This window comes from Rattus norvegicus, chromosome 13, assembly GCF_036323735.1.
Source record: "Rattus norvegicus strain BN/NHsdMcwi chromosome 13, GRCr8, whole genome shotgun sequence".
Taxonomy (NCBI): domain Eukaryota; kingdom Metazoa; phylum Chordata; class Mammalia; order Rodentia; family Muridae; genus Rattus; species Rattus norvegicus.
The window spans coordinates 65273073-65297920 of record NC_086031.1 but is presented as its reverse complement, the minus strand read 5'-3'; the positions used below and the strand labels follow the sequence as shown (position 1 = coordinate 65297920).

Below are 24848 nucleotides of genomic sequence, written 5' to 3'. Positions count from 1 at the left end.
CATCACACATTTTATTCATCTTTATTATTTTCATTAATCATTTATTCATTTACATCTCAATTGATATCCCCCTCCCCGTTACCCCTCCACAAATCCTCCCGTCCCATCACCCCTCTTCCTCCCCTTTGCCTCTATGAGGGTGCTCCTCCACCCACTTGTCCACTCCCACCTCATCACTCCAGCATCCCCCTTACCCTGGGGCAACAAGCCTCCACAGAACCAAGGGCCTCCCCTCCCACTGATGCCAGATGAGGCCCTGTGCTACATATGTATCTAGAGCCATGGCTCCCTCCATGTGTACTCTTGTTGGTGGTTTAGTCCCTGTGAGCTCGGGGGGGTGGGAGGGTTCTTCCTATGGGGTTTCAGTCCCCTTCAGCTTACAACTTAATGCATTAAAATTGGATTCATAGCAACCTTGGATTACAGATAAAAACTAGAATTGGCTAAAATAACCAATTGCCCTGGCATTCTATGAATAAAAGTTGCTTAAAATGTAGGTCTTTGTCCTTGCTGATAGAGCTGTAACTTACTTGTCCCATGTCTTTGCACCTTTGTCTCAGTTCCTCCTCACATTGTGGGTGACAACACATTGGAAGATATAAAGATTAAAGAGAAACAGAGTGTTACACTGACTTGTGAAGTGAGAGGTAAGTTCTTGTATTTCTGGAACTTGCTGCCCTTGGTGAGCGTTATTGTTTCCAGAATGTGTGCATGTGGGGTATGCCCTAATCACCAGGGGTGAGTGTAGCCACCACAGTAGGTATTCAACATTGGATCCTGGTGTAGTGTACCTGGCTGAAGTGTGTTAGGAAGCCTTGCAGATGCAATGAAGCATCTTTAAAAAGGAGGAAGGGAGGAGGAGAGGAGAGGGGGAAGCATTCAGTCTTTCTCATCAGGTCCTGCTTTTTTTTTAACTAGGTTCACACTTACATACATCTTCTTTTTCTTGCCCGCTTTTATTTCTCTCTCCTTCCTTGTGTTTCTGCCACCCTTCTCTTTCCTTGTTTCTGTACATTTTACATTAACGAAGTAGGTAGACATTTTATTTAATGCTGAGGAGTGAGCAAGAACAAACCTCAGTTCACACATTTGCATGTTGCAACGAGAGTAGACACTAGGGAAAAAGGAAGATTAAAAAGCCTATTATCACTATCTTCAGCCACGCAGATGATTCATTGCCTGAAAGAAAATGAAAAGATTTGTGTAAAAGAGCAAGGAGGGGCACAGGGGAGCTTTGAAGGGGACAAAGGGTAGGGAAAATGTATAATTATATAATAATCCCCACGGTAACACACATTTTAAAACAATAGTTTAAGTAAGAAATTTTAAAGATATCTAACAGAACATTTCAATCCCCCTTTACTGTAAACAAAAGATATTACAGTTATGGGTGAAGGATGAGAATACCTAAGAACATTTTATTGGAAAAGAGAGTTTCAAGTAAGATTTGATAAGTTTCTTACTGCATGGTTTATATATCTTGTGTGAGTAATAAATTGAAATAAGAAAATATTTTTTAAAGCAGCTGTGACGAGTGCTGCCTACACCTTTTCTTTCCTGGAAGCAAAGGGGCAATTAACAAGTGTCATGTAGAGAACAGTTGTGTCCACATGGAAAGAAAGTGGTGTCTGGTTTTCCCTGCTCCTTCCCTGCCTCCCCTCCCTTTTTCCCTCCCTGTCTTGGCCTAAACGTCATAGTATTGTCTGTTTAAGCTCCCTGATTTTTGATCATCCATTCTACCTGTTTTCATTTGTGGCTTTAAAATTAATAAATGGCAAAGGAATAATTTTAACTAACATTGAACACTCACCTCCATTTACAACTATCAAAAGTGTTTTCTGTCAGCTACAAAGACTGAATGAATAGTTACTTTAATTAGACCTCTGAACTCTTAGTAAGAATCCCAGTATAGCACAAAATGTTCATTGAAATAAATGCCTTATTTTTCTGCTGTTTCCTCTTAAAAGAATAAAAAAGGGTTTTAGTATGAATAGAAAAGAATTTATAATATTTTTGATCATGATGTGTGCTTCAGGCTTTAAAAGTGAATTACTATGAAAATAGTTAACTACGAGAGCTAAAGCACCTTATTTGTTTAAGCACGGAGACCAGTGTTAGAATCATTTACAGATGAAAGCTCACGTAGATCTGAAATGATGTCTGTTCGTTGTGTATCTTCCATCATCTTGTAATCACTATACATTTAAAACGATTCATGTATGTAGTATGGCACCGCTTCAGAAAGAATAGCCACTTTGTTGCTTTGAAGGTGGGACACAGAAAAAAACAGCGGCGCTGTGAAAACACCTTCTTTGGATGTTTCCATTTACGCATATGTGATACTGGGCTGCCTCAAAAAAGTAGCTTTTTTCTTAACAGGGAATCCTGTGCCACAGATCACATGGCACAAAGACGGACAGCTTCTCCAGGAAGACGAAGTACACCACATGATGTCTGGAGGCCGTTTTCTTCAGATCACCAATGCTCAAGTGTCCCACACAGGACGATACACGTGTCTGGCCTCTAATATAGCTGGTGACAAAAGCAAAAGTTTCAGTCTCAATGTGTTTGGTAGGTGTGAACTTCATTTCACGTCTTGGATGATCAATGTTTCTTGTCTGTCTGTCTCTCTCTCTCTCTCTCTCTCTCTCTCTCTCTCTCTCTGTATTCCCCCCCCCCACACTCACTGTCTCTCATTGAATTTCATTATGTGGAGGATCCCAACACTCACATATGTAGGCTGTTTTTACTTTCATTGTTATGGAGTAAACTATGTTCTGGGCATAGTGCTTTGTACAGGGAATACTAATGATCAAGACAGACATTTAACTATGCCATGGGGAAGGGGCAAGTTGTGAAGGTAGACAGGGAGTCTCAGCCTGAGACCCTGTGCCTCTCTCCCTGAGCCTCTGTGCTTTTATTGGAGATTGACCCTCTTTGGGTCTCGGTGGCCTGGGTGTGATTAAACGTCAGAATGTATTAATGCATCAGCATTGGCCTTACAGCATCAAAGTTACGTTTATGTTTCAAGCATATCACTGAAGTTCATTCTAAGTTTCTCAAGTTTAACATGTACCCCACCTAAATCTACTACATTTGACTATCAATATTTAAAAACTTACGCTAAATTAGACGACAGTGATACTAAATTCACTGTGTGTGAATATACAATTAATTTGAGTTTGTTCAACTATTTTCATAGCTACTCCAAATCGTTTGGGGTCCACATAAATACTGTCCTGCACACGGATACTCTTACATCCCCACATAGAACAGGAATTTCAAACAGAGGTTGTAGTCTAAATGGGTCCCATGTGCATTTACATATATGTAAGAAATACCAGTTGATCAAGTGAAAAGGATTGAGTAGTAGCATATATAAATAGTACATCGTGTATAGGACGAAAGATCCCTATAGGCAGAACCGATATAGTCTAATACAGAAAGATGCATGTGGAGGTTTGTGTTACATTACAGTGATGTCATTACCTCTTGTGTGTGTGTTACCCTCCTCCTTTAGCATATGATGTTTCTCGCTGATTTTATAGAGAATAATGATGATTAATTGCTTTGTAACTCTTAAAACCTGGGATTGCATAGACAAGGGCAATGGCAATTCGGCAGCCGATACCTAAGAGGTTTTCTAAGTCTGTTTCTTTAATAAATCTTCCAACCTTTTAGTATCTCCTACAATTGCTGGTGTAGACAGTGATGGCAGCCCCGAAGACGTTATTGTCATCCTTAACAGCCCCACTTCTCTAGTGTGTGAGGCATATTCCTATCCCCCGGCCACCATCACCTGGTTCAAGGACGGCGCGCCTTTAGAATCCAGCCGGAACCTTCGCATCCTTCCAGGTAACCGACTGACCTCAGGTAGCCCAGATGGACGTGCGCTGTCTACTACTGTAGTAGAGAACACGTTATTTTTAATAAAACCGCCTGTGTTTTCGTTCTGTGACAGTCTATCTCTGTCTTCCTACTTATGCTTTGACATCTATCTTAAATTTTAAAAATACTTGAACGTTACTTTTCAAAAGACACAGAACAAATAGTGTGGCTTATTTTTTCCATCAAATATCTCCCACTAAATTGTATTCATAAGAAGCAGTATTTACAATAAGAGCTGAAGTCCTAGTACCCTGCCTTCCCCCGCGTCCGCTGTCAAAGATTCTTCAATGTTCCTCCATGTTTTAGGAGGCCGTACTCTGCAGATCCTAAACGCACAGGAAGACAATGCCGGAAGATACTCATGTGTGGCCACTAATGAGGCTGGGGAGATGATAAAGCACTACGAAGTGAAGGTCTACAGTAAGTTCCAGAAGAATGCTTCTGCTGCCTCTTCCTGGAGGCTTCTAGCTTTCTTAATCCTGTTTTTCATTATTTTTCCTAATTGTTTCATACTGATCAACAAGTATACTAAAGACTCTTACTTATCTAGCTTGTCTCATCAAGGATGGAAGCTACATTAAGTATTATGCCCATGGCCTTAGTTGCTTAAAGACGTAAAGAGCCAGGACTGGTAAGATGGTTCAGTGACTGACATGTTTGTTATGAGAGTTAAGAAGCCCAGAACCCATGTAAATGTCAAATGGGTATGAAAGCCTACAAGCAGGTCTCATGCCAGAATGGCAGACAGGAAATGTGTAGAAAAAACTGGCTGGCTACTTTAATCATAACAGTAAGCTGTGGATTCAGCAAAGGTCTATTCCTCAATATATAAGGTAGGAGATAATTGAAGAAGATTCCGGTATTAACCTTGGGACTACAAATGCACACATGTGCATATGTTTCTACACATGCATGTGCACATCCACGAGCACACACACACACACACACACACACACACACAATCACACATATATATGCAAAAACCATTCATGAAGAGTCCACTGGGTCCACTCAGTGTGACCTGTTGGGGTGTTGTTTACATGCTGGTGCCTGCTCCAGAGCTCAAGATGAGATTATCAGTAGTGTCGGATTATGACAATGTAATCGACCTATTAGTAAAAGACAAAACTCATACTGTCATCAATGGAGGCCACATTGTAAGGCCTTTCTTCCTACGTTATTGGTGTTACTTTATAAACAAAGTATATATTTCTGATTGCTATTTTTACTTTGACTTGGTGCCCTACAAGTCAATGCCATGTATTATATGGGTCATGGTTGAACTATGTGGGCCCGGAACAGATACAAATTTGAAGGACATTGGTCTCTCCAGCAGTTTTATAATAATGAAGAGATACAGATATATTTTATTCATATTATATGTCCGGAGACTCCCATTTCCTGGGATGCTGAGGTCATTCGTGGAAGGCTGGTGGAGAAGCCTCTTATCTGCTTGGCACCTTGTTGACTGCTGCTTCCTGTGATCTGTGCGGTAGACTGTGTATTTAAAACATTCAGTGCTTAATTCTTCTATGTTGATCTTGTGCAGTTCCGCCCATCATCAAGAAAGGGGACCTTTTGGGGACGGGTCTTTCCCCGAAGGAGGTGAAGATCAGAGTGAACAGCAGCCTGACTTTGGAGTGTGAGGCTTACGCGATTCCATCTGCCTCCCTCCGCTGGTACAAGGACGGACAGGCCAGTCACAACTACATTTCATTTGTCCTTTATTTCTTAAAGATGAAAATAACAATTTAAAAAGAAACAGATTTATCCCACCCACTCTGATATTAAAAATAGTCAATCATGCTCCTCAAATATGAAACTGCTTTTAAAATTTTAATTAAATGGAAAAAAAGAACATGTTTAATACCTTTGGTATTGTTCCACCACTGGGATGTAAGCAAGATTGGTTTTGTGTACATTAGCACTTGACTGTGAAAATCTGGCTACCGTCCCAATGGGGAATTAGAGGAGTGTTCCACCCAGACAACTAAATTTAATAGAGAAGAAACCCATTCATGGTCCTAAAATGAGGTCTAAATTTATGCAGAACTTTCTCTAAATACCACTACATCTTTCACAAAAGGTAACGTTTTTGATATCCTAATATATGAGAAATTTAAAGATGTAAGGGCATACTATGATTACCCAGGGGCAGTAAGAAATACTTAATAAAAAAATCATTTTGAGGGCAAAGGGACAGACATGACATGGGAAGGGTTAGAGGGAGACTACTAAATACAGATGGGAAACAGCCAAGGCGCTCTTTATCGAGTTTTACACACAATCAACCAAATGGTCAGTCAAGCTCAAGTTGTAAAGTTTAGGTCATAGTATGACTCTAGAGGCAAGGAAGATGTGGCTTCGTGGTTTCCTTCCAGATCCCAGATGGATTCTGTGATATCGGCAGGGGGTGGTATCTTTTCATATAAAATAAGCATGTATCATCTGGAAGCCATTGCAAAAGGAAAATGCAGAACTCCCACCATGCTCTGCTTCTGTTGGCTCTGCACTGCACAAGCACACAGTGTGATGTATTATCAACTCTGTAAAACCTTGCTTGCAAACACATGTGTTCCCAGCCCTTTGAAATTATATCATTAATTTGGTTTTAATTTTCTATAAAGCCTTTTCATCCTGTATGCTACTACACATGGAGAGATCCACAAAAGTAAAGACCAGGGAAGCACTAGAATTTAAATAGAAACTAGACTGCTTTCAAAATTCACTAATAATTATTAGTTTCAAATTCGGTCTCTGGAATAGGTAAAATTATACTGACTGGCACTTCTAATTATTTTAAGGCCTGGGACTGGCTTCCTAAAATAACGAACAAGAAGCAATATTATCAATAAATACTTTTACCATATCATTTTTCAGTTCTTTTTTAAATCTGCAAACTTAATAAAGTAGTATGTTTTTTTAGAAAAACCACCAAAAGATATTGACAATATCAGCTATAATAACTTCTAATACAATCTGAACATTTTATTCATCCTTGTCCTGAAATTTTTATTTTGATACAGAAAATTTAACTGTGGTATATTTATATGTGATGTAATATTAATAATATTAATATGATTTGTTGCATCCAAAATTATTTGAATCTCAACTGTTTGCTAGGCACTCTTTTATGTACAACAAATTTAGATGAGAAGGAAACAGGTCAAAAATCTCTGTCCACTTAAGTTTTCAGAGCCAAAACAAAATCCAAAACAAGCAAACAACAACAACAACAAAAAAAAAAAAACCACCCACAAGAAAAGCCCAATGCCAACAAAAAACTAAACTAAAAACTTAAGTCAGTCATAAAGAGTCTAAGATGTGGAATAGAAAAGTTAGTCAGAGACACACACATTACTCAGCTCACATTTGCCTGTAACTCCAGAACCAGCCTTAGGGTCTCTTCTAGCCTCTGCAGACTCCTGAACTCACACACACACACAAACACAGAGAGAGAGAGGGGGGAGAGGGAGGAGAGAGAGGGGAAAGAGAGAGAGAGGAGAGAGGAGAGAGGAGAGAGGAGAGAGAGCACAACAGAAGACATGTGTAGTGTGTTTCTGACTTTGGGAGTAGAGGAAAAAGGGTTGGAGTGTCTCAAACAAAGTGGAAAAGTTACTTCAAAATGAAGACAAGTCAGCTTGAAGGGGCTCGAGACCCCAAAAGTACAACAATGCCAAGCAACCAGAGCTTCCAGGGACTAAGCCACTACCTAAAGACTATACATGGACTGACCCTGGACTCTGACCCCATAGGTAGCAATGAATATCCTAGTAAGAGCACCAGTGGAAGGGGAAGCCCTGGGTCCTGCTAAGACTGAACCCCCAGTGAACTAGTCTATGGGGGGAGGGCGGCAATGGGGGGAGGGTTGGGAGGGGAACACCCATAAGGAAGGGGAGGGGGGAGGGGGATGTTTGCCCGGAAACTGGGAAAGGGACTAACACTCGAAATGTATATAAGAAATACTCAAGTTAATAAAAAAAAATAAAATAAAAAAAAAATGAAGACAAGTCACCTTGTGTCAAATACCACCAAGAACAGAAAAAAGGCAGAGTGGTATATGTAGCCACATGTCTGTCATGAATGACCTTGACTGTCTTCCTTATCAAGCAACGAAAACAAAGATTTGATTAGATCAGATTCAAGGAACGTTAAGAGGATAAAATTAGACACCTTACACATAGAACACATTTTTGAATGGTTGACGGTTAATGTCCTCAGAAATTGTGTAGGTAGGCTGCAGCAAGAACCACTTCCTTATGGCTGAACTGTCTAATGGGATGGAATAAAAAAGTGCTGGCATAGGTAAGAGGAAATCAAGAAGCTGAGTGGTCATGTCTTTGGTTGACAGCAGGCAGAAGCAATGCCAGTGAGTCAGGAATAAAATCTTTAAATAATGGAGAAAGACCTATAATGCCCATTGCAATATGTCATAACATATCCTCAGCCTAAAACAGTCTTATGTATGAAGTAAGCATGTTTCTGAATAAATAATGATAATCTCAGATAAAATCGTATCGTGATAATGTTCTAAACTTTTAGCAAAGTTGTATTTATTACAGTTTTCTAGAAAGCTATCAACAAGACACACTTTTTAAATACTTGATAAGATTATCTGGAGACACTTTTTCTTTCATGGATATGATGCTAAGAACATGTTTTCTGTTATAAAGGATATATAAATGTATCTTCTACAATTACCTACATGATGTGAACTATATCAGCTATAATTTTCAAGAGATAAAAATTACTTAGAAAACAATTTGATCAAATTAAATTAATCACTGCTATCTTGAATAATTTACCTATCTCCATTTATTAAAGAGTCACAGTGTTGATCATCTGCAGGGTTATCTTAGCTCTATTAGCATATACAATACTGACATTGTTATAATTGAATCACAGCCCCTTAAATCAGATCATCATGTTAACATCGCTGAAAATGGGCACACTCTTCAAATCAAGGAAGCTCAGATATCAGACACCGGGAGATACACCTGTGTGGCCTCTAACCTCGCAGGCGAAGATGAGTTGGATTTTGATGTGAATATCCAAGGTAATATGCTTATTGCAGAACAATTTTCACACTCTCTTAACTAATGGAAAAGAGATTTGACTTGGTTTACTTTAAAAATCATTTTCTTCTCTTAATAAGTTCATTATGAAATTTTCAAGAAATTATAGAAGAGAAAAATTTCATATGTTTTTAGACATTTTTGTTTTTATTTATATGAGTGTTTGCCTGAATGAATGCATTTATGCAAATTATGTGTATACAAATATGCATATATGTATATTTGTATATATATATATGCATCAAGTGTATGTCTGGTTCCCATGGAAGAGGACGTCAAATCCCATAAAACTGGAATCACAGATGCCTTGGAGCCACCAGATAGGTTCTGGGACCTGAACCTTGGTCCTCTACAAGAGCAACGAGTGCTCTTAAGCTATGAGCCATGTCTCTAGTTCTATAAGCCTATAGTTCTTATTTTATGCATTTCCTTCTGGTATTTTAAGGGACAACATCATTTACAAAACTCAATAACTGACTTCTCTTACATCAACACTGCACTGACGTTGTACCATGAAGGGTATATATCATATAGCCTTATACAGGAGACAGTAAAAGCATTAATAATGAATTCAGAGTAGACCAACTTTATGAGATGGATGAGTACACCTATAAATTTTGTGTCTTGGACAGGTAGTCAAAATATTTTAAGTGTCCGTTATTTTCCTTTAAAATTGTTACCCCTTGGGATTGCTAAGAATAATACCTGAGATAAGACACCTAAGCCCTCCTAAGGTGATTAAGAACTGATGCCTGCTATTGTTGGATTGTTTTTCTGGATGTTACCACTCACCAGCTGAATTATTTTTTGCCAGTGCTAGGGATTAAATCTATGACCTTATGCATGCTAAATTCTCTCTCTCTCTCTCTCTCTCTCTCTCTCTCTCTCTCTCTCTCTCTCTCTCCCTCTCCCTCCCCCTCCCCTTCCCCCTCCCCCTCTCCCTCTCCCTCTCCCTCTCCCTCCCCCCCCTCTCTCTCTCTCCCCCTTAGCCTTAGCCCAGCCCTTAACATAACTTTTAAGACTGCCTATTTCATCACTTCTATACGCAAATATCCTAATTTAACCAAACTCCTAGAGTTAAATATCCAGGTTGTCTCCAAGTTTTCATTATTCATAAATAACATCTGGGTACACAAAATTTTCACAAGTCTTTGATTTTTTTCATACATATCTAAATCTTGAAAATTCAGGTTACACACTTTTGAAATGTCTTTAATGTATTGGTAGTTTACTGCTGATAAAACTCATACCCACTGTCAGAAAAGAGTGAGGATATCCTATTTTTAATAGCTTAGTCCTGATTGTTCATTTTGTTTAACTTCGTTCATAAGACAGATCATTAATATTGTTATCAAGTGAGCCCGTGCATAGTTTGTGTGTGCCTCGAAAGTAGTGTTTCCTGTAGCAACCACATTTCTTACCACATTCCTCCTCAAAAGTGGGCCCCATTGCTGGTCAGTCAGCGGCATCTCTTACACTAACTGCATGGTCAAATGCAGACTCAGAGCACCACAGACTTTATTCCTCCACTTGACTCTCACTGATGGCTACTCTTTGTCTGGCTGCTGTTGGGAAGCATAAAAGTATTTTGAAAATATTTTGGCTGCTAGATGTCAGTGCTCAAAGGTAGCTGAGGAGGGCTGGGTTTGCCACCTGTGAGTTACATGATTTAGAAAAAAAAATGTCTGAGCTGTTTTTCTTCCTGTCTACCTCACAGACTCGAGATGAGGATAAATGAGGGACAGGTTGAGTGCTATGACAAAGAAAACGGACGGGTTTATAAAGAGTTCCAGACTAGTCGCACTTATTATTTTAAACGTAGGTGATATAGCAAGTTCTGAATTGTGGTTTCTGTCAGAAGTGGCACAGAACTTTGGTGTTTTGAGTGACAAAATAAAGAGAAGAGGAAGTCAATACTGCATTTGTGCAAGACAGTGGCCGTTGTAGGAACAAGAACCCTTCTGGGGATCTGGGGGTGGGGAGCTGGAGCTACTCAGCCTGTCTGAGAACAGTCCTTTCTTTCTGGGTAGTGTACTTCCCCAGAGGAATGGTGGGAATGAACATGGACTCATTTAGAGTGACAGGGAAGGAGCCTCCTCCCTCAGTGTTATGCCTTTAACCCCAACTGAGACTTATTTCTGTGACCACTCAGGATCACGGGTTTGATCCAGGCATGCCTGGCTAATGGTATTACTGGGAGATAGAGGTGTAAGACAGCTCTTACTTACTACAGAAAGGATTTGGGAAATGTGGGCCTTGGGGGTGTGGGTCAGTGGTGTGCATGTGGTCCTGGGGCTAACTCCCATACCACCAAAGGAATTGTGTGGGTCAGCTTGAAGCCTAATTCCCTTCCTCCTGGAGCCTGGAGGCTGGGTGTTATGTGAATGATGGTTGTCTTTTTTAAGTGAACCACTCATGGGCAATTAAAAAATTCCTTCATACAAAAAAAAATACTTTGGCATTGTCTAACTTACTAAATCCACAAATTATTTGGTGAGATACAGTTGACATCTTTGATGGGTCAATCATGATAATGACACTGAAAGTATCCATGCTTTCCCTCCATAGTTCCTCCAAGTTTTCAGAAACTCTGGGAAATAGGAAACATGTTAGACACCGGCAGGAGTGGAGAAGCCAAAGACGTGATCATCAACAACCCTATTTCTCTGCACTGTGAGACAAACGCTGCTCCTCCACCAACCCTTACATGGTACAAAGATGGCCGACCTCTGACCTCCAGTGACAGAGTGTTGATTTTGCCAGGTAAACACTGCCACATAAAAGCACGAATCTCTGCCAAGTGTTTCTCTCCTCACTTATTGGACCAGTTCACTGTAATTGAACCAAAGTTTGGGTTGCTGACTGCCATATGTGGAAGAGCCTACCTTGAGAATTTGACAACAGAAACCTTTAGCTTACTTTCTACTTCTATTCCATTGTTGTAATCAATGTATGCAAGTTCTTGGACTTCTTCATGCCTCTTTCTGTATTGATGTCCTTTGTCAGTTCGATTTCTATACATCGTTAATCTAAATTCAAACACATGTTTGCAAATAATTATTATTTGATTTATTGATTGATTGCGTTTTCACAAGCAATTATAAATACTTAATATTTAAATATTTTAATTATCACATGGTTTGTTGATGGAAAAGATGCTTAACATTTTTAAAATAATATTTTCAAGGTTTCAGTATAATTCTCACAAGTAAGCAAATATCAGGGTTTGTTAACACTCCAAAAGTATACCTTTAGGGCCAATGCAGTACCACAGGCAAAGTTAGCCCAAGTCAATTGAAATAATACATTTATAAAGTAAGAGTGAAAATGGGAGAAACAGACATGGTAGCTGTGTGTAGTACATGACATGAATTATCGAGGCCTAGGGAAAATGGACTATAAAAAGCTTCCTGTGACAATAATCTAGAAGAGGCTATGGGTTTAGTACAAGTTTCTAAATTTCCCGGTTTGGCTGTGTACTATACTTTTGGGAGGGATTATATTTATTTCTATGATATATAGATCTATGAGTATATGGTTTTAAGAAGTCATAATACCTCCAAACTTACTGAAATAGCTTAACGAAATATTCTATCCATATGATAGCAGGAGATATCTAAAATGACATGCAACAAAAATAATTGGTGAACATACATGTGAATTTTAACGTGACTGTTACAACTTTTCTCTAAATTTTATTATCAACACTAAAAAGTTTATGAATATGTAATAAGAGCTTTTTTCCCTGGTATTGTACATGAACTCTTGAATAAAACATAAAAGCTAAAATATACTTTACTCTTTAGAGCCCTGGATATGTGTCTTTAAATGAGGTTTTATAGGGTACATTGAAAACATCAATGAAAAATACTCAAAAACTGCACGAACAACGCATTGCCGCACAGTGACGTTCCACACAGAGCATAATGGAGGGCTTAGAGAAAATCTCTAGAAAAATTGACACCAGCTATCTATTTCTCAAAACTTCTGACTTGTGGTACAGTATCGGATCACTTTTTAGCAATGTAATGTTGGCTGTGAAAATGGATATTATCTGAGATAAAAATGAAATGATTAGAGGAAGTTGGAACATTGACCCAAGCATAAATAAATGTCATTAGATGTAGGGAAACAAGGCGTAGCTCTGATCATGATCTGTGTTCACACTGTGTTCGGAGGAGAGGAGTGACATACTAGGATCTGTGTTTTTAGGAGGACGAGTGCTGCAGATTCCCCGGGCTAAAGTAGAAGATGCCGGGCGGTACACGTGTGTGGCCGTGAATGAAGCCGGGGAAGACTCCCTTCAGTATGACATCCATGTGCTCTGTAAGTTGCTTTCTTTTGTTGATTAAGCATTTTTCACTCCGAAATATTTTTCAATGACTAATGTTTGCAGGGTGTCACCCTGACACTTTAGAAACTATGAAGGCAAAAGAAATGGATACTTCTTCTAAGGACTACTGTGTTGTATGCACACTGAGAACACATTAGTCAGAACTTCTAAGATCTCAAATAACAAAATTGGAGGGAGGAAGAGAGGGAAGGAGGAAGGGAGAGGGAGAGAAAGAGAGAGGGAGAGAGAGAGAGAGAGAGAGAGAGAGAGAGAGAGAGAGAGAGAGAGTATGTGGATTACTGATTCATAAACTTGGAAAAGTTCTAGAGTAGAGTAATCTCCAACCAGTCATTTTTGACTGCCTTGGCTCAAAAGAGGTCAAAGCTATCCAGGTTTTACCTTTCTATTTCTCTTGACTTCTTGTTGCTATTATTATTATTGTTGTTGTTGTTGTTGTTGTTGTTGTTGTTGTTGATGATGATGATGATGTTGATGATGATGATGATGTTAATGTGACTATCAGGCAGGTGGTTCCCTTGAGCAGCAAGGTGAACATTAGCAGCTCTAGATTAACTTCCTGGTTTCATATTATCTAATATTTATAAGTGAAGTCCTAAAGTTGACTGTTCTTCCTGGGAATCATCTATGCATCTTTGAGTCCACCACAGACACCAAAAGCTTGTAGCATTCTAGCGATGAGATCACATTCTTATGCCTGCTCTTGAACCATCTGATACATGGACATCAAGTGGAAGAAGTATTATGTCCTTAAGACAAATGGAGTTATTAGAATCAGGAGAAGGAGGCCAAACTAGGGAACGGCCATGAGGATTTATAAGAATCAATCTCTAGTTTGCTTTCTACTGTGATTAAAAAGCCAGGACCAAAAAACACCTGGGGAGGAAAGGGTTTATTACTCTTACCTATCCCAATGCACAGGTTATTGACCAAACCCAAAAGCAGGAGCTCGAGGCAGGAACCCAGAGGCAAGAACTTAAGCGGGAGCCTTCCTTTCAAGGTTGCTGCTTACTGGATTGTTCCTTATGGCTTACTCAGCCTTCTTTTTCACACAACCCAGGACCACCTACGTAGGGATGACACCTCCCACAGCAAGCCTAGTCTTTCCACGTCTATCACTAGTCAAGGAAATGCACTCCCAGTCTTGCTACACTCCAATCTACTGAGTTCTCAACTCGTCGGTTGAGAATCCTTTTTCCCAGCTATGCCTCCATTGTGTCGACAAAACCTAGCCAACATACCACAAAAAATAAAAGTTTTTCTTTTATACAGAAAATGTTGACATGATATGAAAGATTAGGCATTCATCTCAGAGTGTAAGTGGGACTTTGGTGGCAGGTAATTAAGACAATAATAGCAAGGTCAATAACAGTAGAGTTCCTGGGGAAACAGGCAGGATTAAAAGCAAGGATGGGTGTGATGAATCAAACATGATTCCAGAATGCTCATGTAAAATGCTGAGCGGGCACTTAGAATTAAGGAACCATCACAAAGGACAAAGAATTAAATGTGCCAAGACTGTACATCCAAGAGCTGCCCCCAGACAAGTGATATTTAAAGACAAGATTTCCAAAGGAAACTATATGGAACCATTGGTAGATAAAAGAAGGAAAACAGAATAAAAAGAGACAATCAAGGAATGAGGGAATCCAGTAAACTATTATTCCTGGATTCCAGTTGTTAAAAAAGTTGCCAACCAGTGGGTTTTCAGTGCTGAAAAGTAAAATGAATTTCAGAAAATAAACCTTTGACTTTGAGACCTCAAGTCTGTTGGTGAAAGTCAACAGAACAATATAGGTTGTGCGAGTCACTTCAAAGCCGCAGAGCAAGGATAATTTTTGAGCATTTACTTAGATGCAATGAAATAAAATAGAGACAAGAGGTAGAATGGAGCTGGCTGGCAAGAACAAATATAGGAGATTTGAACTTTCTGACAGACTAACTAGATACAAAAAGATCCATTAAAGTGTCAAGAGCATGTGTGAAAGGCAGGGGTGGAGGAATTGATAGTGTAAGGGCCAAGGCTATATATCAAATGGAGCAAGGAACTAAGAGACTACTAATCCTTTGGGGGAGAAGGAGAGCTCTTGGAGTAGAAAGAAGGGTGACATAATGAAATGTACATCAAATACATTTAGCAATCCTTTTTAGTAGGAGCATAAAATAAACAGGGGATGACATGGAATGCAAGCCTGTGGCAAACAGAAGTCAGCAGTGGCTGCTGTGGAGATATGATGGTTATAGTAGGAACCATTTGACTCCATCATTGCTTTCTGTCATCACCATCAGAACCCAAGAGACATGGGTGTTCGAAAAAAAAAAAAAAAGAACAGTGTGTCTTGTCTGGAAGTTGAAGCAGATGTTATAGGTATACACTGTGGGTGCTGGGAGCCACAGAGCTCCAAGCACTAACACTATAATGATGCATCCCTTAAATGACACTGTGATGTGTGAGCTAGGCATAAAGAAAGTAACCTGAAGAGAAGCTAATGGTTTGATTGTAAATAGAAAGGTGGAAGGTCTAGAGTTTTCTATGCAAAGAACTGTCTGAACAAGTCTGGGGTGCTTTTTCCACCATCCATTCCTTGGCCCTTCTCACAGATGGGTATGGAGTGGGTGTGTGTGAGGTTCATGAATATGATGTCTAACCAAGCTTCCAGTGATACCGTGCCTGTTCCACAGATACTGAAGCTGGGAGCTTGAAATAGTCCAGACCATTCCCTTACAAAGGCTAACTCTTAACATCACAGATACACTCTAAGAGCTGTGGTTCATTTGTCTTGCCCTCATGACAAAGTGGTGTAGCATGCCTTACTAAAGCCATAATTACCCATCAGAATCTCTCTGTCACAACCATTCCTTAGTGCCACCAGTTATCAAGGGAGCAAACAGTGATCTTCCGGAAGAGGTCACCGTGCTGGTGAACAAGAGTGCACAGATGGAATGTTCATCCAGCGGTAGCCCAGCACCAAGGAATTTCTGGCAAAAAGATGGACAGCCCTTGCTAGAAGATGAACATCACAAGTTCCTATCTGATGGCAGGGTTCTTCAGGTAAAGGGGGGGAAATCTAATTTTAAACCAGTGTTTTCAACATTGTCTTCCAGATTGATAACAGTATTAGTTCATGAACATAATTATTTAGATCACTAACCATCAACCATACAATATTATTCTCTACTGTGTTCCCACAATTAGAAATGACCACAGTGACTTTTTGTGTAAACACTTCCAGAATATCTATACATACACACAGCTAAGTTTAACACATAATCTTTGATTTAAAACAAACTACTGTTACAATTATTTTACTGCATGTATGTGATGATAACATTCTAGGTGGTAAAGGCTTCCTACAGATTAAATCCATTCTGTGTTGGCATAGAAGTCATAATTTGACATATATATATACTGTTATCTATCAATTGATATGTCCACTTAGTTCCATTCAAATGTCCTAAAAGAAAGTTGGGATGTGTAATGTGTAGACATATATCAGTTCTTATGTTAGGATAGAGTATAATTAAATTACTAGCAACTAATAAAAATATCCCCTTGGCTCATAAATCCAAGAATAATATGGGTCTGTCACAGGACATTTGTCACAGAGTTCTTTTTTAAAAAAGTCAAGATCACTTGAATTTTTAAAAAAGAATTATCCACATCCGAATATATCAACTTGATGGCCACACAGCCTGGACCGAAATGCCTAAATGTTTTTATGAGCAGAGCTATACACATAAGATGCATAGATGGATCTTTGAAATAAACATTCTGTTCTAGAATAGCTAAGTACTGCTACATAAAACAAACCCCTTCAAAACCTAATAACTTAGTACAGTAAGAATTTATTTAGCTTACAAGCCCACTGTTTCTATAGATGGTATTTCAGATCTCAGCTGGGGTTACTCAGGTGTCCTCAGAGCTGTGGACTGAAGGCCTGCGGGATTATCTATCTGGAGTCTTAAAATGTAACGGAAGTCAGTTTTGTCCCTCACCCTGCAGCAGGCAAGTCCCGCTTCCCCACATGGTAGTGGCAGAATTTCAAATAAAGTGAACAACAGAGTGCAGACACTTGCGATGAACTCAGGTGATACCGCACCAAGCCAGGCACATTCTTCTGGCAAGCGCCATTCACAAAGCCACCTCTCAGGAGGAAATTCCAAACCACTTTGCAGACTCAGACAGAGAAGTGGGAAAGTAATTTGGAATAATTTGTAGTCAAAATACAACAGGTGTGTGTTTAAAAAAATTACCTTTTCTGATTGCACGTTTTATAAATAAATATGTACGTGCTTGACCTAACTAGTGGAAAGCAGCACCGTTGCTGGCATGTACGGCAGCCTCGTGCCTTTATGCTCCCTTGGGGCTTAGTAGAAACAATGAACCTCATTTGCTCTAAAAGGCAAACCATTACAAGTTCCTTTATTAACAATTTCGGTTGCTATCTCTCCATTTTCCTTTAGATTCTAAATGCTCAAATAACAGATACCGGGAGGTATGTGTGTGTTGCTGAGAACACAGCTGGGAGTGCCAAGAAATACTTTAACCTCAACGTTCATGGTAAGAGCTCAGGGCCCTGGACATCTTTTAGGCTCTGCTTGTAAAAGCAAGGAAACCAGGTTTCAGAGTATACAGCCTGTGTTCTGTTTCTAACTTGATCAGTCACTCTCTTCTCTTCCCTTCTCTTCTCCTCTCCTCTCCTCTCCTCTCCTCTCCTCTCCTCTCCTCTCCTCTCCTCTCCTCTCCTCTCCTCTTCTCTCTCTCTCTCTCTCTCTCTCTCTCTCTCTCTCTCTCTCTCTCTCTCTCTTTCTCTCCCCTCCTGCAAAGGCCAGCAGCAATTCCAGAATATAAATCTTCTAGACAGGCCATTTCTATAGTTATTTCATCCCGCAGGACAGCGGGTCTCATGTTATGGATCGTGACTCCTTTGGCATTGCATATCAGATATCCTGCATGTGAGATATTTAAATTACAATTCATAACAGTAGCAAAATTACTGTTACAGAGTAGTAATGAAATAATTTTATGACGGGTTCACCGCAGCATGAGGAGCTGAATTAAAGGGCAGCAGCATTAGGAAGGTTGAGAGCCACTGCCTCAGGAGAAATCATGCTTACCTCAGTATGTATAAAAGGCTACATGCACACATGAAGGTAAAGGTGATTATGTATCATCTGCTCATAGAAGTGTCTTCTGCCCCTGTCTTCAAGTGCAGAGTTAACTGACTACATCCTTCAGGAGTGCAGTCTGCTCTCTGCATGAAAAAAAGACCATGGAGAGTTAAATAATTCCCTTCGAAAATCACGCCTACTTAAATTGTGTTAAACTTAACGTTTTCACACATAACAGACACTTCATGATTATTGTTTTACTAAAAAAGGGAGGGAAGAGGAACTGAATGTCTATCATAAAAAGGCAACACAGCCGCTTAAAAAGTGTGAATTAGAACAATGAGACTTATCATAAGATCTATTTTGTATAAAATTCTAGTTCGTTCCTGGAATATCTAAAAAGGATAATTTTTTTATCATCTCAAAAAGCTTCCATTTGGGGACAGAAGGATGGCTTGGTGGTAAAGAGCATGGACCCCTTTGTAGAGGACATGAACTCAGCTCTCAGAACCTACAATGGGTGGCCCCCAACTTCCTGTAATCCCAACCCCAGCTGAATCTGATACCTCCGACCTCCGTGAACACCTACACTCACGTGTCCATACCTCTCCACACACAAATACACATTAATTAATTTTTTAAAGTAAAATGTTTTCAAAATTTTTCATTTGGCATGATAACGTGTTCTTTTTGGTGTGCCGGATGAGCATGTTAAACATTCTGATATTTGCCATTTCTATAATAAATCTCCTTTACATACTTCCTATCTTCATGTTCCTCACACAATTTATAATGCACACAATAGGTGCTCAATGAAGACTTTTTAGGTGTTTTAGTGAGAAACTCTCAACTGGGCAAGTTCTTCATCATTTCTAATTTTTTGCAGTGCGAGGGACAAAACCTGAGCATGTTCTAGCTCTGAGCTAGATCCCCTGTCTATGTCTGACCTAAACAAGCATGAATTAACCAGAAGAATGAGTTAAACAAAATGATTACTGTAAAAGTTCATGTTTTATCTATCTAGCACAACATATATTAAAAAAATAAACATGTTGAAGAGCCAGGGAGATGGCTCAGTCAGTGAAACCTTTGCTCCACGTGAGTTCAGTCTCTGACACCCACATCAAATTCTACTTGTAGCAACACACACCTGTAGTCCGAGCACAGGAGAGGTGGCAACAGGAGTCTGCCTGGGGCTAGTTGGCTATTGGGTTTGCAGAACTGCTAAGTTCCAGGTCACAGAGAGGTCATCTAGAGGTCCTAACTAAAAGGAGAACGAGGTGGTAAGAGCAATGCAGTTTCCCCTTTGGCCCCATGTTCCTGCGTCACTTTGCTGTGTAAAATTTCTAATCTCTATATAGTAAGTGGCACCGTCCTAACTGATTAATGGGTACCAGGTACCAAGTCAAGTGGGTTTTGCCCATTCTCTCCAGTAATTATCTCAATGATTCCCAGTCATTTGCTGGTTTTCGATTCCCCCCTCATAGATGAAAACATAAGGACCACTGAACTTGAGAAACATGCCCCAAGTTACACCATTCACAAATGTACAGCCAGCATTCGTCTATACAGGCAGACATTGGCTAATTGGTTGCTCTCTCCAAAAGATGCTATTTCATGTGTAATATATGCTGAATTTCACATCTGCCCTATATCTACACCAAGGTCACTACCCATGGCTGGAGGAAATCTTGGAATCAGGATTATTGATGGAGTTATACATTCATACTCCTAATAGGAGCCAGGCCTTCTTTACTGTGAAGGCCACCTCTTCTTATTACATCATGGTCACTATCTCATACCTTTACTGTCCCCTTGAATGTCAAGTGAGTCTTGTCTTAGTGTGCTCTGTGTGGCTTTAACAACAGAAATTAATTTTCATGCAGTTCTGAGAGGTAGGACGTTTAAGAAGAAGGTTCTAGAAGTGTGTGTTTTCTGATGGGGTCGTTTCCCAACTTACACATTGCTGCTTTGTCCTCAGTGCCCTCACATTGTCTTTCCCCTGAGCATGCTTACAGAGAGAGTTTGTTTGCAAGCCTTCTGGAGTATCTCCATTTTATTTATCATTTTACTTAATTAAAATATAGCTCCTCATTCTCCCCTCCTCCTCCTACACACCTAAATCCATTCCCACATCTTCTTTACTACATTCCCACGTCACACAAATGAATACATATACAAAAGCAGCCGTTTGTGTCTGTTTGGTGTTGCCTGCACATGTGGTCCACATGTATGTTCCTAAGGCTGACCGTTTTGGTAGTGGATAACCAATCTGGGGTTCATCCCTAGAAAAAACAAATTCTCTGTCCTTCAGCAGGTTCCTGGTTGTTCACGGATCTTCATCTAAAGATGGGGTTCCATGAGGTTTCCCTGGTGTGTGTCAGCATGTCGACTGTTGTTAGAATTATTCCCATCCCCTTCGGTAGCTGTATGGTTACTATTTCATGACTGTAGCTTCCCTGTCCTAGTTGGAAGGCAGAGTCTCACAGCGGTCAGGATCCTCTGGCTCTTGAGCTCTTTCGTCCCCTGTTTTCATGTTCTCGGATCCCTAAGTGCAGGAGTTGTGCTGTAGATATATCAGTGGGGACTAGGAATCCTGCAGTCCTTTGTTCTCTGCACTTGAGTAGTTCTGGCTTTCTGTAATCATTCTCTTTAAAAAGGAGCTTCCCTGATGAGGGTTAATGTGGGGCTGTCTCTTTTTGTGTTGTTTGTTTCTTTTTTTTCTCATTAGATATTTCTTTACTTACACTTCAAATATTATCCCCATTCCCAGTTTCCTGTCCATAAACCCCCTATTCCATCCTCCCTCCCCCTTCTTCTATGAGGGTGTTCCCCCACCCATCCACCCACCCCTTCCCACCTCCCCGCCCTGACATTCTCTTACACTGGGGGGGTCCAGCCTTGGCAGGACCAAGGGCTTCTCCTCCCATTGATGCCCAACAAGGCCATCCTCTGCTACATATACAGCTGGAGCCATGGGTCTGTCCATGTGTAGTCTTTGGATGGGGATTTAGTCCCTGGGAGCTCTGGTTGGTTAGTATTGTTGTTCTTATGGGGTTGCAAACCCCTTCAGCTCCTTCAATCCTTTCTCTAACTCCTCCAATGGGGACACCTTCCTCCGTTCAATGGGTGGCTGTGAGCATCTGCCTCTGTATTTGTCATGCTCTGGCAGAGCCTCTCAGGAAAGGACAGTAATCCTAAAGAATTAGGGCCACACCCCCAGGACCTCATTGGACATGAATAACTTCCTTGAAGGGCCCAGTTCCAAACATAACTGCCCTAGAAATTAGGGCTTGACCTTCTGATTCTAGAGAACACATTCAGTTCTTGCCCATTTCTCCCAACTGACATTCATGAACCTTTTGATTCCCAGGCAGTATAGGGAAGTGGCTAAGCAAAAGACACTGAGAGCTTGGCAGCTTCATTTTCAGACATGTGTCTTCCAAGAACAACAAGCTCTGAGACTTTAGATAAGATGATAATCTTCTTATGCCTCAGCATGCCCATTTATGATATTAAAAATCTCGTCTAGCTTATAGGCATGTGAAAATCCAGTGGGAAGTAAGTGTTCCACATAGTGCCTGGCATGGATCTGTCAACCAAAGAAACGTGAAGCTCTACTTCTTTTTCTTTATTTTTATATTGGTAATTTTATTTATTTACATTTTAAATGTTATCCCCCTTCCAAATTTCCCCTTCTCAAACCCTCTATTTCATCCCCCCTACCATTCTATGAGGATGCACCCCCACCCACTCTTCTACTCCTGCCTCACTGCCTTAGCATTCCCCTATGTCGGGACATTGATCCTCCACAGGACCAAGGGCCTCCCCCTCCCATTGATGCCAGGTAAGGCCATCCTCTGTTACATATGTAACGTATGTCACATCCTCTGTTAAACATGGGTCCCTCTGTACTCTCTGGTTGATGGTTTAGTCCCTGGTTGATTGATACTCTTGTTCTTCCTGTGGGGTTGCAAACCCCTTCAGCTCCTTCAGTCCTCCCCTAACTCCTCCACTGGGGTCCCAGTCCTCAGTCCAATGGTTGGCTATGAGCTTCCACATCTGTATTGGTCAGGCTCTGGCAGAGACTCTCAGGGGACAGCTATACCAGGCTCCTGTCAGTACATGCTTCTTGGCATCAGTAATAATTTCTGGGTTTGGTGTCTACAGATGGGCTGGATCCCCAGGTAGAGCAGTCTCTTGATGGTCTTTCCTTCAATCTCTGCTCCACTCTTTACCCTTACTTTCCTTTAGACAGGAGCAATTCTGGGTTAATATTTTTGAGACAGGTGGGTAGCCCCATCCCTCAACTGGGGGGCTGCTCCTAACCACTGAACATGGTCTCTACGGGTTCTAGTTCCCCTTTGTCGGGTACTTCTGCTAATGAACCTCTTGCTTCCCTGGCATCTGGGACTTGCTACCTCTAGTTCCCCATCCCCCACTGCTACACACCTCCATTCAATTTCCTGACCCTCTGTACTTCTCCCCAGTCTCCTCCCACACCTGATTCCGCACCTTTTTTCCATCATCCTCCTCCCTCCCTCCAAGGTTCCTCCATCCCTCTACCTATTGTGATTGTTTTGTTCCCCCTTCTAAGTAGGACTGAAGCATCACACTTTGGTTTTCCTTCTTCTTGAGCTTCATACGGTCTGAGTTGAATCATGGGTATTCCGTGTGTTTTTCCTAATATCCACTTATCAGGGAGTAGCAGCAAGGATCAGTGTTGCTTGTGTTTCCCTCCTTGTGAGGCCTCACGCAATGACTGGGATGCATTAAGGATTCAAAAAATGTTTAGCCAATGAACTAGTGCTAGAGTTAATCAGTGGGTGAAGCAATCCAAACCACATGTTAAAAGAAAGAGTTTGCCTTTTCGGCATTTGCTTTAGATATTGTTTTAAACCTCAATTTTAACATAATATAGCAGACACAATAGTGTTTATTGCTTGTGCTCACTGTTTCCTCTCTCTGACCAAGACTCACTTCTACTTTTACTTATGGCTGTATCATGCGCATCCTTGCTCTGTGTCCTCTTTCCCTTCATAGTAAATCGCTTGAATGTGGCTGACACCTTCTGTGGGGTTTTTACGCTGTTGCTGCTGTCTGTTTAGTTTTGAGATAGGCTCTTACTATGTAGACCAGCCCGGCTGCAGATTCAGAGAGATACACTTAATTCTGCCTCCCAAGTGCTGACATTAAAGGCCCTGACCACCACATCTGGCACCTTTTGTGCTTTTAGTAAGAAACATCATCAAGGCTCACATGTGCATGTTTTATGATGTTCATAAATGTCAGTGAGTCGTTTATATCAATATTTCTTATTCTGCTTTTTGTCTCCACTGCTCATGCTTTTCTATTCGTCATTGTTAGACCAATAAAGAATCATATTGTCTATTTCTTACCATGTCGGTTTCTCTTGAAAGCTGCATGGATTTGCACGGTAACGATAATCTGTACACTATGCTGAGATCCTAAAGCTAAGCCTTCAAGTTATTTTTGCCATAGTAAGAAATAAACATAAAGATACCATATAAAAATATCCAAACTACTTTAAAACATCAGGCTTTTACTTTGCACTTTGAAAAATCACATGCTTGGACTGACCAGAAATTTTTCGACTTTAAGAACTATAACACACCCTTTCATTTCAGAAAAAAAAAAATCTGAGGGACATGGGTTTGATGATATCATTAGAGAGTCTAAGAAAGACCACTGGGCATTTAACAGAACCATTTGGTTGTTATCTTTTATCAACCACAGGAAATTAGAATGTATGTCTCTGATACGTCAAAGTTCACTTTTAATGTATATACCTATACTTTTACAGTTCCTCCAAGTGTCATTGGTCCTAACCATGAACATCTCTCTGTGGTTGTGAACCATTTCATCTCTTTGACCTGTGAAGTTTCTGGGTTCCCCCCTCCTGACCTCAACTGGCTCAAGAATGAACAGCCCATCAAGCCAAACACTAATGTTCTCATTGTGCCTGGTAAGGAGTTTACTCTTCTCAGACGGTGGGCCACGAATGGCATCCCCTCCCATTTTAAAACAAAGGTCATTTTAACTGCGTCCCTTTCCAAGTCGAGTCTCACTCCCTTTGATTGTTCACAGTAGCCAAGCAGAGCCATTAGAGCAGATATGTACAGTAATGGAGTCTTCAACAAATTATGAAATTAAGGATCAGAAAAATTGGGGGCTCCTTAGCATAAATGGTAAATAGCCAGTGTGAAAACTTACAGGTTGTTCTCAGTGAACTGGAATCTTCTTGAGAATGAGAGATAGGGAGTTAAGCATGAAGGTTGGTGATGCAGTTGTGCTAGAGAGTGAGGGCCAGCATGAAGCCTCAGAAATTAAAGATACTTGCTGTAAAAGCTGACTACCTGAATCTGATTCCCAGGACCCATGTGGTGGGAAAAAAAGAGAAA

General features: G+C 40.4%; 1 protein-coding gene across 7 annotated transcripts in view; it reads left to right on the top strand.

Annotated features, from left to right (window-relative positions):
• The window catches only part of Hmcn1 (hemicentin 1), a 469150-nt gene that overhangs the window by 336761 nt on the left and 107541 nt on the right, over positions 1-24848 (top strand). For all 7 annotated transcript variants that reach the window (XM_039090457.2, XM_039090458.2, NM_001271292.1 and 4 more), the window contains 11 exon segments: positions 561-647; positions 2380-2571; positions 3682-3855; positions 4195-4308; positions 5438-5583; positions 8794-8944; positions 11532-11726; positions 13176-13289; positions 16179-16366; positions 17779-17875; positions 24251-24412. In XM_039090457.2, coding sequence (XP_038946385.2) covers positions 561-647; positions 2380-2571; positions 3682-3855; positions 4195-4308; positions 5438-5583; positions 8794-8944; positions 11532-11726; positions 13176-13289; positions 16179-16366; positions 17779-17875; positions 24251-24412 — 1620 coding nt within the window.